This window comes from Embiotoca jacksoni, unplaced genomic scaffold (assembly GCF_022577435.1).
Source record: "Embiotoca jacksoni isolate LCO1_2020_lvr unplaced genomic scaffold, fEmbJac1.0.p SCAF_2, whole genome shotgun sequence".
In the NCBI taxonomy this organism is placed as follows: domain Eukaryota; kingdom Metazoa; phylum Chordata; class Actinopteri; family Embiotocidae; genus Embiotoca; species Embiotoca jacksoni.
The window spans coordinates 23,851,599-23,869,734 of NW_027185340.1; the positions used below are offsets into that span (position 1 = coordinate 23,851,599).

At 43.6% G+C, this 18,136-nt stretch overlaps 1 protein-coding gene across 2 annotated transcripts in view; it reads left to right on the top strand.

Annotated features, from left to right (window-relative positions):
* LOC138201546 (SH3 domain-binding protein 4) overlaps positions 1 to 18,136 on the top strand; it is a 43,677-nt gene that overhangs the window by 22,305 nt on the left and 3,236 nt on the right. For both annotated transcript variants that reach the window (XM_069155139.1, XM_069155140.1), the window contains exons 3-4: positions 492 to 2,854; positions 15,065 to 15,253. In XM_069155139.1, the coding sequence (XP_069011240.1) occupies positions 492 to 2,854; positions 15,065 to 15,253 (2,552 nt within the window). The remainder of the gene's footprint in view (positions 1 to 491; positions 2,855 to 15,064; positions 15,254 to 18,136) is intronic.

The following is an 18,136-nucleotide window of genomic DNA, read 5'->3' on the forward strand; positions in this document are numbered from 1 at the left end:
CTTTTGGTTTGTGTTAGCTGTAAGCAGGCTTTCTGTTTTTTCTTGTCTGTGCTGAAACAGATTGAGTGGACGTCTGTGCTCTACTTAGATAAAGCATCTGGTGGTGACAGTCCATTGCTACGTGGGATAGTGTTTTTTTTAAAGGCATAATGATGAGAAACCGGACTGTCCTTTCTCTATTCTTAACAGTTTTGCACATGTAGACCTACGAAATGCATTTTTAACTCAGGTCTATTTTATAATAGTTAAACTTTTTGTGTAATGTACTTTTCTTTTTTTCTTGAAATGTATGATATGAAAGTGTTATGCAAAAAGAAACAGTATTGTTCCTGAACGTGTATTGAAGTCTAGCTATGGGTACTGGCATTAAAAATGTTTTATCCAACTGTTTAATGCCATCAATTGCACATATTTAAACACAGAGAAAAATCTCAATTTTATGATGAGGTTATATCATCATCCACAACCTGACATGATTCTTCCTTTTCCAGTGCCTTCTCCCAGTGCCTTACGACTGGACGCGACTGCCTCCTTCGGTGCGGCCAGGGAAGTCGTTGCCATCAAAGACTATTGCCCATCCAGCTTCACCACCCTGAAGTTCTCTAAAGGGGACCGCCTCTACGTTCTGGACTCGTCAGGAGGAGAGTGGTGGTATGCTCACAACAACACAGAGATGGGTTACATCCCTGCAGCTTACGTGCAGCCCATCAATTACAGAGACTCGTCCTTCAGCGACAGCGGCATGATTGACACTGTGGGAGACTGTCACGAGGAGGCGGCCAAAGAAATGGACCTTCTAGGAGAGTGGGCCGGAGTGATTCTGAAACCAACCGCTTTCCAAAACGGGAATCCTTTTGCAACAAACCATACCTCTACAAACCCTTTTCTAAATGGGGGTCCTCAGAGCTCACTTGATCAGAACAGTAATGAGAAATCAGTTGACCTCCTTTTGTTTGACACGCTCACTCCATCGGCGCCCAACTCCACCAGCAGCACTGCCGACATTAATGGTTTTGGGAGTGGCGTTATCAACTTCAACCCTCTCAGTCCCATTGTGGGGGTGGGGCAAACATTGCGCAGGGACAACCCGTTTTTTAGAAGCAAACGTTCCTACAGCCTGTCTGAGCTGTCCATCTTGCAGGCGCAGTCCGACACCCCTCAGGCCTCCTCTGGGTTTTTTGGAGGCCTTAAAGCGCCGGCACCAGAGCAGTTCCAGAGCAGAGAGGATTTCCGGACAGCTTGGCTCTCCCACCGCAAACTGGCCCGGTCTTGCCATGATTTGGATTCACTGGGTCAGAACCCAGGCTGGGGCCAAACACAGCCGGTGGAGACCAACATTGTCTGTCGGCTGGACAGCTCAGGAGGTGCAGTCCAGCTTCCAGACACCCATATCAGCATCCACATACCTGAGGGCCACGTGGCACCAGGAGACTCACAACAGATCTCAATTAAAGCTCTGCTTGACCCACCACTTGAGCTCAACAACGACCGCTGCACCACCGTCAGCCCTGTGGTGGAGATCAAACTCAGCAACATGGAAACCAAAACTACTGTTACCCTGGAAATGAAAGTATCCGTCGTGGTAAAAATGGAGAGCAGGCAGACGACTGAGGTCTTGTGTGTCCGCAGTGATTGCAAAGAAGGACCTTACACTCCCGTTCCTCAGGCGTACATATACGGAGACACAGTCCAGGTGTGCCTGGATAACCTTGAACCGTGTATGTATGTGTGTGTGGTGGCTCAGGCTCAGTCCGTATCTCCAGACTCCACGGTTTGGGAGCACGTGCTTAAAAAGATCACTTTAGGAGTGTACGGTCCCAAACATATTCACCCGTCCTTCAAGACAGTTGTGGCTATGTTTGGCCACGATTGTGCCCCAAAGACACTGTTAGTGAGCGAGGTCGGCAAGCAGGCGCAGTCTGCACCACCAGTGGCGCTGCAGCTCTGGGGTAAACACCAGTTTGTCTTGTCCAGACCTCAGGACCTCCGTGTAGGAGTTTACTCTAACATGGCCAACTATGAGGTAAAGGCTGGCGAGCAGGCCAGAGTTGTCCGGGGCTTCCAGGTGAAACTAGGCAAGGTCAGCAGGCTTGTCTACATCATTGCCTCACGCAACACAGACGATGTTTCTGATTTCACCTTAAGAATCCAGGTCAAAGACGACAAAGATTGTATACTGGCTCAGTTTTGTGTCCAGACACCAACACCGCCACCCAAAGCAGGTCCAAAGACTTCAGTTCAACGGCGATTCCTGAAGAAGAAGGAAGTGGGCAAGATAGTCTTGTCTCCTCTCGCCATTGCCACCAAGTACCCTGTTTTCCAGGACAGGAGAATAAACAACCTGAAGTTCGGAAAATTAATCAAAACTGTCATCCGACAAACAAAAAATCTGTACTTGCTTGAATACAAAAAAGGAGATTTTGTCGCTCTGTTGAGTGAGGAGAAGATCAAGCTGAAGGGCCAGTTGTGGACAAAAGAATGGTACATTGGATATTATCAGGGCAAAATGGGACTTGTTCATGCCAAGAATGTTTTAGTGGTTGGCAAAGTTAAACCCATTTACTTCAGCGGACCTGACCTCACAACTTCTTTGTTACTGGAGCAAATACTGAAACCCTGCAAGTTCCTCACGTACATCTACGCCTCTGTACGAACTATACTGATGGAAAACATCGGTAGCTGGCGAGCGTTCGCGGATGCACTCGGATACGGCAACCTGCCCTTGACGCATTTCTGCCGTGCCGAGCTGGACAGCGAACCGGAGAGGGTGGCATCGGTGCTGGAGAGGCTGAAGGAGGACTGTAACAATGCAGAGAGCAAAGAGAGGAAGTCCTTCCAGAAAGAACTCCTGACAGTAAGTTACAGCCTTGGCATCTTCCTTTGTTGCAGTGACTTAGAGCGTTTTCTCTGAACCACTGATTTGAAAAAAATGCAAATTATATCTCCCGGTTTTAAATTGTGGGTCTCAGCTCAATGTGTTTTGTCCTACATGTGTCCAATTAAATGGCCATATGTTTGTGTGTGTATCCTCCCGGTGGGAGATTTCTCTCTCAGAGCAGAGTTGTTCCTTTCCTGTGTTATCTGCCCACAGTTGCTTCAGGCTTTAGGCTTTAGGCTTTAGGCTTTAGGCTTTAGGCTTTAGGCTTTAGGCTGTGGTCCAGTCTGCTAATTCTGCTTGGAGTGCAGTCGATAACTGCTGTGTAGGCATCGAGGTCTAATCGGGACCCGAGGAACTGCGGAGACCAGCTGAGTACTTTGTCCCCATACGAGCGTCTGTTACTTGAGTTACAGAGTGTACGTTGTGAACACAGTGTGTTTGTCTGATGAGTCCAATTGATCGCTCATGCTGCTGTGACAATTTTCAAACTTTATGTGCATATAAATGAAACTGGAGGGCAGACAAAACCAACCACTGGAACAGCGTAATTAAATAGACCTTTACTCTCGTATATAGTCATTTCAGAAATGATACCACATGCAGATTTAGTGTGCCAGTTTAACTGAACACTAAAAAACATCCACTGGTGCTTGACAACTCACAACAAAACCCTTCTTCTCCACCTCTTCTCCAGAAAGCTATAATTGCTGCTATAATTAGAATATCAGATGGATATACTTCAGTCACGTTTGACTGGGATTTTACTCATACTTTTCTTTTTGAGCGAACAGATGTGTCCGCAGGAGACGAAGAGGCCCATTCATGCCTCACGCTTTTTTTCTTTTCAGTATATTCAGCTCTACTTCAAAGAGGCCAAAATGCTGAGCCGTGTTCACTGTAAAGGTGCAGACCAGCTCGAACTGGCACACTGTTGTGCATTTTGTTATAGAAATGTAGATTTTCAGCATCACCTCGGGCAGTCTGAGCAGCGAGTTTCATCCTCAGATGCTTCAACGCCGTGAACGTTCCTATCATATCCAGTCTGAATTGTGCTTATGGCCACGAGAGCAGGAAAACTTAGCATTTTTATTTTCATGGTTTTGTTTTGTGTGTCCGTGCCTGCTGGAAATATTCCAACCTTTTCAGAGTATGGTGCTCTCTTCTGCTTATAGCCAATGTTTCTACAATTTGTTCCTGTGTCAGTATATTATCCTGCTGAGAGTCTCCCTCCGAGGTCACGGACGTTCTACAGTTGAAGTCACACGCAGCAGGAACACTGTAATTTACACAAGGTTGTAAACACTAGTTAGAACCATTTATAGACAGAGAAACTGCAGTATGGAAAAGAACATAATAAAAGGTGGTGACGGGAAATATGCCCTGTTGGGTAGTCTGAATATAAACCTGTTTTTATGTTATTTCTGTCTGGATTACACCTAAACTGCTGCTTACTGTGGGGAAAATCAAGGCACGCAGGCAGCAATCCAGCAAATTTGAAATCACAAAGACTTTTTGTTTAACGAGCACAAATATGCTGTTTGTATGATGTGCAAACTTGGCATGGTTGTTTTTTCTCGCGTGCTGAATAAGGCAGAGCGACTATAAAGACTGTCAGATGAAATCATCCTCTCCTCTTGAAAATGGACAGTTTTCTGTCGGAGAGGACAATCTCTAACGATTTCCCTGTGTCATTTGACATGGATGGAAGTCTATTTTTAGACTAAAGAGAACCAAATCAAAAGCACTGGTCGCACCAAAGGCGGCTTCGCCTTTGTCTCCAGACGTTGGAACCCATTCTGGTCTGCTTTGATTGTTACTGGAGAGAGTAAATACAGTTTACTGTGTGTGCTCATGCAGTGCTGATGTTCCCCAAGTATATATTTTAATTTCCTTTCTCTTCTCCATTTAACTGCTTCTCAGATCGCCCAAGGTTGCCTCTATATTTAGTTAGTAATACACATACTCACCTGGTACTTTATTAGCTACAACCAACTAAAATCAGTTCAGTTTAATCATTGACTGTATATAAAATATGGATGTAGCTTCCATGACGTCACCCATAGGTTTCCTGAAAAGCAGTTTTGAGGCCCAGTTCTGGATGGCTCTGGCCGTTGTCAACTTGGCAGTGCCTGACTCCGCCTAACTCCCAGCTTATCCAAGAGTGGTCAAAGAGGTGGAGCTGAGGTGGAGCTGAATGAAGCCTGGTTGCTGAAACCAGTGGAGAATCTCAGTCTCTATCACTCCAGCTGACAGTTCATGGCTGTTACGAGCCGCGACCACACTCACCTACCAGCCCTGCTCTTAGTACGTAATCTGAAATGAAAATGAAAAAATAAATGAAATGCGGGAGTTTAATTAAAAAGTACCCCCTGGACAGCTGTTAAAACTGAGGAAATTAACTATACAGACCAAAACCATACAAACTGGGACGAGAGAATGTTGATTGAAAAATTATTTGAACAGTTCATCGTTTTTTTTAGATATTAAGAATACGCAGAGAATAAACTCAACATTTTTTGAAGACAACCAAACCTTTCTTCTGGTGCCAACATCTGGCCAAAGTGTCCTCTTCTAAGTAATAACTACTGCAATAACTATTAGTCGACAAGTACAAATTAAATGAATCAAACTTATCGGCAACTCTTTTGATGATCGATGACTCGTTAAAGCAAAAACTGCCAAAGATTCTGTGATTATGAGATTATTTTTGTCATGTTTTATAAACCAAGCTGTCAAACAGGTACTGAAAAACACAATAATCAATATTAAAAATCATTGTTGTGTGGCCCTAATGCTGATTGACAGATCTGTTTCTAACCATCTCATTAACATTACATCAGGTACTTTGTAACTCTGATAGCTAAACTGTCAGTGTGCTTCTTTTGTCCAATATTATAACATCCTGTGATGCTTTTCGTAGGCTTAGATGTTGCATCTTCATATCAGGTTTGTGTTTTCATTTCTGAGGCTGAGCTGCGGAAACCTCAGGAGTACAGGTTGAGATTCATCATCGTGTGTCGCTGTGCCAGCCGCCTGATGGCCCGATGCCTCTCCCAGTCAGTCATTCAAAGAAACAACCATGTAGAAGCTGAACTGAAAGGAAAACATCCTGTGTATGCTAGCACTGCTAAGTTGTGCTTTATTGCTCTTATTTTAGATATTCACCTTGTTAAACATTTCAAATACCACGACAATTACACGTGATGATGTTTCCTAATGGAAACTTGCTTCAGTCATTCCTGTCTGGAAGTGGAACATGTTGTGTCTTCTCTGTCTAAAAATATGTTTGCTTTAATAAAATGGTGACAGTTGACAGGATGTGCAGAGAGACAGAGAGAGAGGTGAATTATGTGCACAATACAGTAAACGGGAAGTGATTTTGCACATTTCTGCAGGTTCGGCTGCCAACAGGACAATATCTTGTCCTTGTTTATTGAAGGAGGTGTTTGCACCATCAACCCCTTTCCTCATAAATGTCTAGAAACCCCTTTAAACTCAGTAGAGGGTAAAAGCACCATCAAGACAGCCTGTAAGGAGTCGCGCTATTTCTTAGGCCGAATCTAAACTAGATGTTAATGGAGGATATTTATTAATCTCTAATCAATATATCACATGTGGAAGTGTTTCATTCCATCTAGATGTTTCCAGCTGATAACACCTGCGTGAATGAAGCCTCTGTCATGTCGTATACACATCAGTGGACCTGCAGAACAGCCTGGCGGTTCGTGAGGACGTTTTGTTGTTGTTGTCAGCGGATGATGGAAAGCGTCCAGGTTATGTCTGTTGGATCTCAAGCCTGCAGATGTTTCCTGCCTCATTGTTCAGAAAGTAAACAGAAGCTCCAGTTGTGGACCTGCAGGCGCCTGCAGTCCGTACGACCTCATTGTCCTTCCCATAATCCTCTTTGGCCCAGACGGGGGGTCTGCACACAGGACCAATCACAGACTGTGTCACCTTCTCTGTGGCAGGTGGATTCTTTTACATAACAGTGATTCCTTCTTAATGTGTCGGTGCAGCTGCGCTACAGATGGACATTTTAACTATTCAACGAGCAATTAATAATTCAGCTACTTTTCATTTTAATGTTGGAAGACACACTGGTTCTTGTCCTGTGGCTATAAAACATCTGACTGCCGTACAGTTACAGTAATCTTAGGTAAACCATGGATATGATGTGCAGCATCATTTCATGTTTGTAAAGCTGCACAAGCATCATTGCAGTACAATCCTCTCATTAAGCAATTTAACCACTGAATGCAAACTTCTCACTTATTATTGGACTAGCAATTTTGAGTAAGGACTTTTTAAAATCAGTACCACATTTAAACATACAGTATTTACAGAACTGTGGATCAGTGAATGAGGAGAGCTAATTTGGACCATCGTTGGTCACAAATGCTAGGAATTATTTCATAATCATTATTAATAAAAGAAGTATTAAACAGACTTTGCTTTACCACTAAAAGATTAAACAAACTAAAATGGCTCCTTAAATACAAAATAGTATTTTACTAGTTAAGTGTGTTGAACCCTTTAAACAAAGTATAGAACATCCGACTGCCAGAATCTCTCTCTCTTAAATTGTTTACATTATATTGGTTATATTGGTCGCACGAGTGTCGATAAAACATGATTGTATCACTGTTACCTGGAAAAGTGAAGAGAAAAGCATCCCATGCTGGGCTAATTGGAAAGGTCAGATCACTGAAGCTATTTTAAAAACTTTACTTGAGAAACATCCATCACATAACTGGTGAGCTCTATAAGTCGGGTCAGGTTGAAAGCTGGCTATGACTTTAAATATTATCAGTTAATTAGTCTGAGTGTGGGTAGGGAATGTTTTGTCTCTTCTTGTTTATTAACATTTAAGACTTATTATCTGAAAACCAGCAGAAATGGCAGATTCATACTAACTTTTAAGCAATTATGAGCCTGCCTAGTTTTTTTCTTGTATTGCAACAGGACGTCTGAGTCATTCATTATAATAAGCCTTGTCAACTGGAGCCATGTGCAACGGTCGTGGTTGATTGTTGCAGAATCTTTGTCTTTGCTTGTGAAGTTCTCCAGGCTGCATAAGCAAATGGACACAGATGTTGTTCAGACACATTTTAACGTGTTTAATATCTTTATACGTGTTCACGAGGAATCAGTGTCACGTTTAGCAAATCACAATGTAAAGAAAAGGAAATCAGGCAGTGGAGACAATACAAAATGATACATATCAAAACCAGGGCTAAAAGAGGAGACATTCATCAGACACAAACAGGACTGTAAATAAATAATCATGTTGCTCTGTGACTGCTGGATGTGTGAAAAGGTTAATTCTGTGTGTTGTGTTTACGGTTTGTTTGCACTGCCCCAAGGGCCCCAAACATATCAGTTATTACTGTTTAATGCAGACAAAATGCCACATAATCAACATGACAAACATCTCTGCTTTTGGACTGTTTGGCACACAGCTGGCTGCAGCGATTTCACTCAGACGCCCTGTTGCAATGCAAGAAAAAAAAAGTAGGCAGGTTTTTGTAGCCAGATGTTATTTCAGGGCTGTTTAGTATTGTTAGTGCGAGGATATGACACCATTTCAAAACAAGCTAATTCTGAACTCACTGTGATCTGATTGTGAAATTACAGGCAAGCTTCTACAAGCTCTCTTCACTTTTCTCTCCGTCTCAAGCTGCTGCTTGTTTCTTTGGGGATTCAGACTGAAATCAGAAATGCGAGCAGAAAGGCAACCGATCGGCTCTTGTCCTCCTGTGACCGCTCCTTCCACATCATGTTCAGGCACGTTCAGGTTTTACAGTAAAATGTAAATCTGCCTGCGAGTTGCTTACTCCAACATTGTTCTCTTGTCAGCATAGGTTTGCTGTTGCAGCAGCAAATGCACATTTCAGTGGGCAGTGGGTGAAGTAAAGACATCGTATAAAGCTCCTCACTGCACTTTAATCTTCTTCTTTTTTTCATGTTTTTCTGACAAATCAGCATCTGGCCCTCATCGTCTTTCTCTTATATGGAAACCAATTGATTGAAACGTCCTTTTCATCCATATTTACAGAAGCATGTAGAAGAAATATAAATGTCAAATTCTATAAAACATAGAGGAGATGGGCATTTCAGGCAAAAGTACTATTCTATAATCACTCTGAACTTTTTGACTATTATTCAATAGTCCCACCGACCCCAGCCCGCACGTAAACACACACATACACACTAAAAACTGCTGGCTTATTCTAATAACTCAAATGCTGAGTTCATGCTGTCGGGTTATAAACTCCTAAAGGAGCGGTGCATTACAACCAGACACTAGTAAAAACAGGGGAAGTAAGGAAGGACATTTACATTTACTGTACGATTTTTAATATTCTAATAACTATTCGAATATTTGAAAATCCTGACCCATCCCTCAAACCGTCTTTTACAAGCCAGGTCAGGAGAACGAATACTTCAGTACCTGAATGACGACAAAACTCTGAAAACGTGACTGTACTTGTTCTTGGATGATTCCGTACGTAGTGAAGGTACCATAGTTGCCACAGGAACTGTAGGTACTGGACAATAACAACATGTGGAACGGTGACAGCAGGTGCAGCATCAGGTCCGCCTTGACTGACAAGATGATCAGGAACAAGTCATACGTGAACAAAACCTGGTGAACAGACAGTCGCAAAGCGTTTGGAATGAAAGGAAGAGACATCTCGAAACTTATCAAAGCAGCTCAAAGACAGACGTCCAGATCTGCACCCAGAATTCAAGTTAAGAGTGTTTCAATCGTCACCTTTCTATTTACAACACGTCTACATAATGTAACTGCAACACCTGGATGTCTTGAAGCAATGGCCACCGATAGCTTGTTTAGGGTGATGTTTAGCTGCTCACAACCTCAGGAGCTCCCTTCAATCTCGTTTAGTCTGACAATGTGTGTGTGTGTGTGCGTGTGTGTGTGTGTGTGTGTGTGTGTGTGTGTGTGTGTGTGTGTGTGTGTGTGTGTGTGTGTGTGAGAGTGAATTTATGTTGAAGTACACTCATTTGACAGATTTATAATTCGTGGTGTTAAATCTGTTACAGAGAATCGTGGAATTTGAACGGTAGAGGTAACAACAACTTCCTGATATCATGACATCCCTGTCTGTCACATTAACTCAGATCCTCTCACTATCAGATTTTATGCTAATTATTTTCTTAATGAATCAGTTAACTGTTTGTTTTCTAAAATATCAGTCATTTAGAAAATCAAATCATTAATCTCCATATTTGAATACAAAGCTAACACAAAGTTAGTTTTGTCTTCAGGCTGATCGATACTGAAAGAAACTGTTCGTTTCAGGACTAAATAAGCCCGCGTCACTGTGAGCTTCTGTCCTGCCACTTCAGTCTGGATTCTTCTGTTCAACTGAGGTAAGAGGAGCAGCAGAGAAAACCCTCCTCTTCCTCACGCGCCGCAGTACTGACTGCAGATTGCATAAAGTCCTGAGGCATGAGACCACAGAGGGGCGACCTCTGTTGTATCTCAGGGCTAAAAGGGGATTTTCATTTCAAAGCTGTCACTGAGCCCTGCAGCAGAGGGTCTGACCCCTCTGAACTGTTTGCAGTGAGATCCGTGCAGCAGATAGAGCCTGGGAATAATAATAACATCCTATTTCTGGAGGAGGACTCAGAAAAGTGGAAAGGCCTATTATGTGCGATTAGCTTGCTGCTTTGCCATTTTTGTCCACAGATTACATTTTTTTAATTTTTAACATTTCTGGCCTCCTTCCTCTTTTCTTCCCCCCGTTCACTTCCTCTTCTCCCCTCTTCAGTGGTTGGGTGTGGCGAGCTGCTGCTTTTGGGATAATCGACTGAATATCAGATTGCTTGGTCTCAGGAGAGTTGGGAGTTATTTCAGAGTCAGTTTGTGAAAAATGAGCAGAGTTCACGTGTCGGGTCAAAACCGTCAGCCGCGGCCTGTAATCGGTTTCGGGTTTCGAGATCGCTGCTCCCAAACCGGCAGAGAGAACAGAAAGAACGTTTAACGCAAAAATGTGGGAAATGGCAAAGACCCCGCGCGGCTAAGATAGAGTACAGAGGCTGCAAATGGCAAAGGTGGAGGAAGCCAGATGGAAAATGAAGATGGGATAGAAAAAATAATAAAGAGGAGATTGAAGTGGAGAGATTGAGTGTCAGTTGTGGAGCTGAAGGAAAAAACAGAAACAGGATGACGGAAGAAACAAGTCATTTATCAACAGCCTCACTGCCGGTCAAACCAAGGGCTCAGTTTGGCTGTTTTCTATGAATGTGAATGCACAGGCACTGTGTGTGTGTGTGTGTGTGTGTGTGTGTGTGTGTGTGTGTGTGTGTGTGTGTGTGTGTGTGTGTTTTTTGGTGTGCAGCGACAGACATGATTGAACCACCCGCTTCGTTCGTTTCCACATCAACGTTATCTCTGAAAATATGTCTGCAGGAATTTTCTTCTCGTTTTGACAGGCAGATGATTTATGCAGCGTGGGGAACTGCAGGGCTTCACCGCTGATTGCTGAGCTGGTGAAACAAACTCGGTGGCATTTAACGAAGACACACACACACACACACACACACACACACACACACACACACACACACACACACACACACACACACTCAGAGAGTCCCATAACACATAGACCAGCTGACATTTTGGAAAAACACAGCACAGCATTTAATGCCTCCACAGTCTCAGAGTATCGTCGCGCTGCGTAGAAGCTGTTGAAGTTGCATTAATGATAGCGTACCCAGTTCTGTCTGCTGCAGCGCAATTATTAGTTTGAAATGAGACTCAGACCCGCAGGGCACGACGTTCAGCGATAAATACTTTACAACTCATCATCAAAAATTTACAGCAGTCAGAATGTTTCCGACCAAAAAGGCGCTCCAGAAAAAGACCAAAGGGCAGCTTCACAATGTCTTCTTGAAAGAACAGACAGTGAGAAATAAACTCACGACAATTCAAACAGTTTAATCATACACTTATAGAGGCTGAACATTTACTTAGACTTCTGATTCTCATCAAGCAGAAGTCCACTGCTTCATCTAATTCCAATCCATCCATGTTTTCCCTCTTGTCCGAGGATGCGAGAGCAGCATCTCGTTCCCCAGCTCCTCCTGGAGGATCCTGAGGAATTCCCAGGCCTTACGAGAAATATAAATCCTCCTGCGTGTTTCTGGGGGTTTCGGCCCGGGTCTCCTACGAAACCCGCCAGTGGAGAAGGTTGAATCTTAATGAGATGCTCCAACCATCTTCTGACGTGAAGGAGAAGCGGTGTACTGGATGTCGGAGCTCCTGGCCACCCTACGAAGGACACTTGTTACAGCGATCTCATTCTTTCAGTCGCGACCCAAAGTTCATGAGCACATGACAGAGTTGCAACGCAGACCGTCTGCCTGGTAAATCGAAGGCTTTGACTTCCAGCTCAGTTCCCTGTTTTCCAGAGCAGTCTGGTGCAACGCCTGCTTTACTGCTGACGCTGCAACGTTCCACCTGTCAACCGACCGCTTCATCCTTCCTTCCCTCACGCAGTCGTGATACAAATACTATGATAACATTAAACGAAATTGAATACACGTTGTGCTTTCATGAAGTTTCATCTGAGCCACCATCTCTTAGCCAAGTATGCACTGTGTGAATATAAAGGTCTGTCCATTCTCCACGGAGGATGTTGCATCCTAATGGGTGTTAAACTCGGGTTACAACTATCGGAGCATCCTTTACTCAGTCGCCATTGACCACAATACGACGTATCTTGTGCACCAAAACTCTCACCACCGCCGCCATTGTTGGAACTACTCCAATGTCATCACCCCCACCCCCTCCTCCCCCGCTGATCGCTGATTGGTCCGCAAACAGGATTTCCAGACTATAATCACAGCGAAGACTGAAGCTGTGAGCAAAAGTCGGCCAGGCTAACCAGAGTGTGGTTTCAGTTTATTCTCAATGCTGGAAATGATGGTAGTTTGTTAAAAACATCTGTATTTAACTCAGCTGATGAAAGATTTATATTGAAACCTTCTTTATGAAATAAACAATGTTGTAGCACAACAGACACTTTGTTAGTATTTAGTATGAAAATATTTGCACGACTGTACGTCCAACTGTATATCTCCACTCTGTAAACAAACTAATATTGTTACCCAGCAGCACTTGTGACAGACTTAAAAGTCATGTTGAGACAGGAAGTGATCTCCTTTATTTTAGCAGGGGATTTCCTGTTGTTATGTCGCTAGGAAACAGGTGCTTGTCTGGCAGAAAGCCTCTTCGCCTCTGTGCACCCATGAAGACCCAGAAACAAACAAACGTTGTGTGACACTACGGTGGTCCGTCTCTCAAAGTCAAAACCAAACTTCAAACTTCATTTATTAACAACTCTTCACTGTGTTTTTTTTTACCTGGATGTGGAGGCAGCTCAGCATTCCTGCTGTCTTGTCTCAGGGTGAACGAGGCTGCTGGAGCCCAGCATCTGCATTCCTCCTCCCCCTTCATATCCTGTCGTCCCACACATTCCTGAAACTGAGGCCGAGCTGGAACTAAGACCAACTTCGCTCTTTTCGGTCTGTAAGTCAGGAAGCAGTGTGTCTGTAGTTCTATCTTTTGTGAGGAAGTTAAGTTGTAAATGGGGAGAATATTTTTGGAGTATGTTTTCAGAAAGAGGGTAAAAAGGGGAGAACATTTTGAGAAAGTTAGGACACTCTTTCAAAGTGAGGATCATTTTAGACAATAAGGAACATTTTGGAAGATGAGCGGACTGTGAAAGTCCAGACATTTCTAGAAGTAGTCCATTTTTTCTGGAATTCGCTTCCTCAAAGGGTTGTTAAAGGTTTCAGACTTTGTTTCATGGTTACCTTCAGTTTTGACGTAAAGATCGTAGGTAGGCGTATTGTCAGGTTTTACGCTTCGTCTTGCTCGTGGCTTGAAAGTACTTCCTGTTTAATATCTTATATTTCCTATATTTGGGGTTTTAACTTGTTACTTTACAAAACACTTTGTATAACTTGATTTCTGACAACTGCTCAACATGTATAGATTCTTTAATCGCCGTGTTGATTCCAGAATCGATATCTGATTTATTATTGACACACAGCTAGTGTACTAACAGCGAACAGTAAGCTTGTTAGCATCGGTGCACAAACTGGAAAGCTGATAAGTTGTTCAAACGGTGGACTCATTTAACGGCACCATCGAATCACGATAGCTTCACGTTCCGCTTCGTGCTGACATTAAACTGTTTTTGTTCAACTGGCTCCTGAACCTGAAGCTTCAAGCTCACGGCAATTAAAAATCAACGCTTCCTGATACAAGAAGGAAGACATGTATATCCATGCAAACGCACTTGAATTTGCATGTGCCACATTTGTTTTTGCAAATCCCCGTCTGAAGCGCTGCAGGTTCTTTCTGCTGTAGGAGCAGACTGAGTCTCCACAGCGTTTTCTTTTCCCACAATCACCAGTCCTCTGGGCAGAATTGACGGCGACAGAGATGTTGCAGGGGCTGATGGGAGTGCTGGGCTCCTGTCCAGACCAGTTAGACCGAAACAAACAGGAGCCACTTTGGCATGATGCATTTTTCTTCCTCATTCTTTTGTCATGCTTGCAGCCGTGCCCGAGGATGTTGTTCAGCTGTCCGAAACGACGAAGAACGCTGGACAAGGACTGTTTATTACTGAGTGGGTCGAGTGGGGACATGTTGGACACAACACTGTCTCTCCTGGATCTCTCCAGTGCCTCCTATGTGAATCAGGGTTGAAGTTCGTCCCCTCGGTTCATACGTGACATAAATCTGCTGTTGAAGCAACACGAGGCTTTCACTTCCAGCAGAAAGCATGTGAAAAATGCACAAATCTTTGATTTGCGGGAGGATTTGAAGGCAGGCTGTAGAAAATGTGACAGGATCAACTCAGTGGAATGAAACCTGTAGGTGTGCATTTATTCATCTCTTTGTAGTTGGTGGTTTTAGTCAAACTTTACTGACTTCTGCTCAGTTTCCATCTTCACTCGACTCCTTTTTAACTATTCACCAGGGTCCTCTCTCTTACCGTGCCCTCTAATTCCCAGTCAGAGCTCATATCTAAGTTTTTTCAGGCCCTGCATGTGTCCAGAATTTATTCTTGCCTCTGTCACTTCAAACCGTACCTTTTATTTACTTATCTCCGTCTGAAGTCCTCTCTCATCCTCTCTCCGCAGGCTCTGTTGAAGATGGACTGTCAGGGTCTCGTTGCCAGACTGGTCATGGACTTTGTCCTCCTGACCACCGCCGTGGAGGTGGCCGGACGCTGGAGGGAGCTGGCCGAGAGGCTCGTCAAGGTTTCACGCCAGCAGATGGACGCTTACGAGGCGCCGCACCGCGACAAGAACGGGGTGGTCGACAGTGAGGTGCGCCGGACTTACAGCACATTTAACTGCAAACATGTCGTTTCCATTTGGATTGAACAGAAATAAGTATACTGTCTGCGCTTAGAAGCCAAACAAAACCAAAACACGATCAATATGTTAGACACAAAGGAATTTGACCCCAGCATTTAACCCTGCTGCAGCTGTGGGGCCCGAGGAGCACCGCGGGGGGGGGGGGGGGGGTACCTTGCAGTCAGCCATGGATGCAGAGGGAGTGCCATTCATTCACCAATATTTTTTGTAGGTTTCAAAATCAAACAATTGCAAAAAAAAAAATTTGAAGTTTTATAGTTTTAAATGGCAGCATGAACGTAATAGCCTTTAAATATTCACTAAAAACTAACATATTACGGTATTTATAAAGCTTCCTTCTAGTGATGAAAAACTAGGAAGTTACGAGTAGATTCTGGTAAAGGTAAGTTATTCACAAAACATCTGAGCCCTCACAAGAGCTCTTCAATTGAAAATCTGTTCGGAGCAGGATGAGGATTTTTAAGAGGTTTCAGAATTTCTTAAGGGAAGAAAATGGTGGAAAAACAAGAGGTAGGAGAAATATTCTTCAAACGGTGAATAACTGAGTTAATTGAACACTACAGATTTAATCTCACATCTACCACTCAACATAACACACAACAGAAATGAAATTGATCACAGCATGAAGATATTTGGGAGCGTCAGTGATGACTCGGGTCTGTCGCGGTCTACCATCAGTAGAGTCAACAGAGTGACAGCGCTTTCACAACCTCATGTTGGGCTGCAGCTCGTTTCTACTGTCGCCGGCCATTCTGTGCAATAAATCACACCTTTTAAAAGGAGGCATAACTCATAATACCCGCTGACTGTGTATAAAAGATGTAGCTTGCAGAAGTCCCATAAAGTGCTTTACCACGAGGGCCGCCAGGGGTTGGCTCCAAAGACTCCCATTCAAAGTCATAATGGTGTTGTTTGCTAAAGTCACTACTTACTTGTATTCCGGTGGTGAAAAACATCCCATCAATCTTTAGATATAAGGCCTCAAAAACCAGAGTATGTTTGGGGGCATGATATGTTTGATTGACAGGCCTGCGTTGCAGTCAGGTTTCGGCTATCAGACGTTGTGTCCTCGGTTCCCCAATCAGGTGGAGTCATTTATCACTCGCTCCTCCCTCGTTCATCTAAATATGGTGGTGACAGGTACAGGTCGGCGGTTGGTAACACCTAGCAACAGGGTCGACCACACCTCCTTACGAAGAGGACATTTGCTGTCCCTTCCTTGCTCAGAGTTACTGTGAGTTTCCTGAATCACTCCTGAGCTCAGAGTTCGGAGCTGTCCGAGAGGATTCTCATAATGTTTGTGAATGTGCCGTGACCTTTTGTAACCAAACCACTTCCACAAAGCTGAAGTCGACGCCATTTTGGAGCTAACTCTTTGGGTGCGGTTGAATAGTAAAATAAATGACCTCCTAAGTCCTTTCTTAAGCTCTATTCTTTGACCCCAGTGGAAAACGTCATGAGGTCATGGAAAGATGAGAAGGGGAATTAATAAGGAAACGAGAACCGCGGTGTTCAGAGAATCCGACTCCACGTACTTACGATACGTAAATATGCGACGGTGGATGTTAATGCTGTAATCTGTGCGGTGAAACTACACTGTTATGAAGATAAACTACAAAAAGCCTCTTGGACACTTGGTCCCGTGTGTTCTCACCGTGTTGTTTCATGCAGGCTGTATAAACATGGACATCTTACTCATACAGCCACAAAGCACAGTAACAGGCCTGAAATAAATCGATCTTCTTCATCAACTCAGATCTGCTGTGTGGAGCTGATAAAATCCTTTTATTAGTTTATCTACGATTCACTAAACAACGACAGTTCTGTTAATGTGATATTTGTACAGCAACTCAAAGCAGGCTACACGAACATGTTTGTTGTTACTGGGATACTTTTTTCTACAGTTTAGTCGTTAGTTTACGTTATTGATCTGAGCATCTTTCACCTTGCGGTAAAATTGAAGTTTGTAAAAGTTATGAAATTTGACCACAAGGTGAAAGATGCTCAGCATACGTGAAAGGTGTGAAGTGTTCAAAAAGACGTGCGTGCGCCTCCAGCAACTGAAGGCAGCAAGCTGACATTTCTGTTCACTTTAAAGTTTGTGGACCTGATGTTCAGAAAGTCTTCCTCTGGAACATGTAAAGCGTTTTGTTTTTTCAGAGGAGGTTGCTCACCCTCCTTGTCCACTTTTATTATTTGACACGCATTCCGATTAATTTACCAGATGAAAACAAATATTGAAAGATCGGCATCACATGTTCAGCCTACAAATCTACTCCTGCAGGCTGCATGTATTCCTCAACGGCCAAGTGATGCGTCGCATTAAATGTTGTTGGCGCAAGGGATTGTGGGACGGCGTTATCTCCTGTCATTTGCATCAAGGATGGTCCGGTGTATTCTACGCTAAAGGAGACAAAAAAAAAGGAAGCTTTGAAGCTCCTTTCCTCAGCATGTAGAGAATTCAAACTGCTCTTAATATGGCTGCCACTTATTTACTTCCTGGTCATTTCACTCACTTTCAGTAGGAACCTTCCTAAACAACATGGACTATTGGAACGCACCCCTTCAGTGTGGAGACGCACTCAGCCATGTTTGTTGCTGCTGTGAGAAGTTACACACGTGACATACATCATACCGCTACACTCAGGAAAGATATGACGTCATTACATCAGAAAGTCTGATTCATTTGTCCTCATATTAAAAATGATAATGATATCACTGAGTGAAACGGTTTGTGGTACACCCCGAGACTGAAACACCTGGAGCTCTCAGCAGCAACGCCTACATCATGTGGATTTATTTTGGAGAGCAGCAGTTACAGGTTGTAATGTT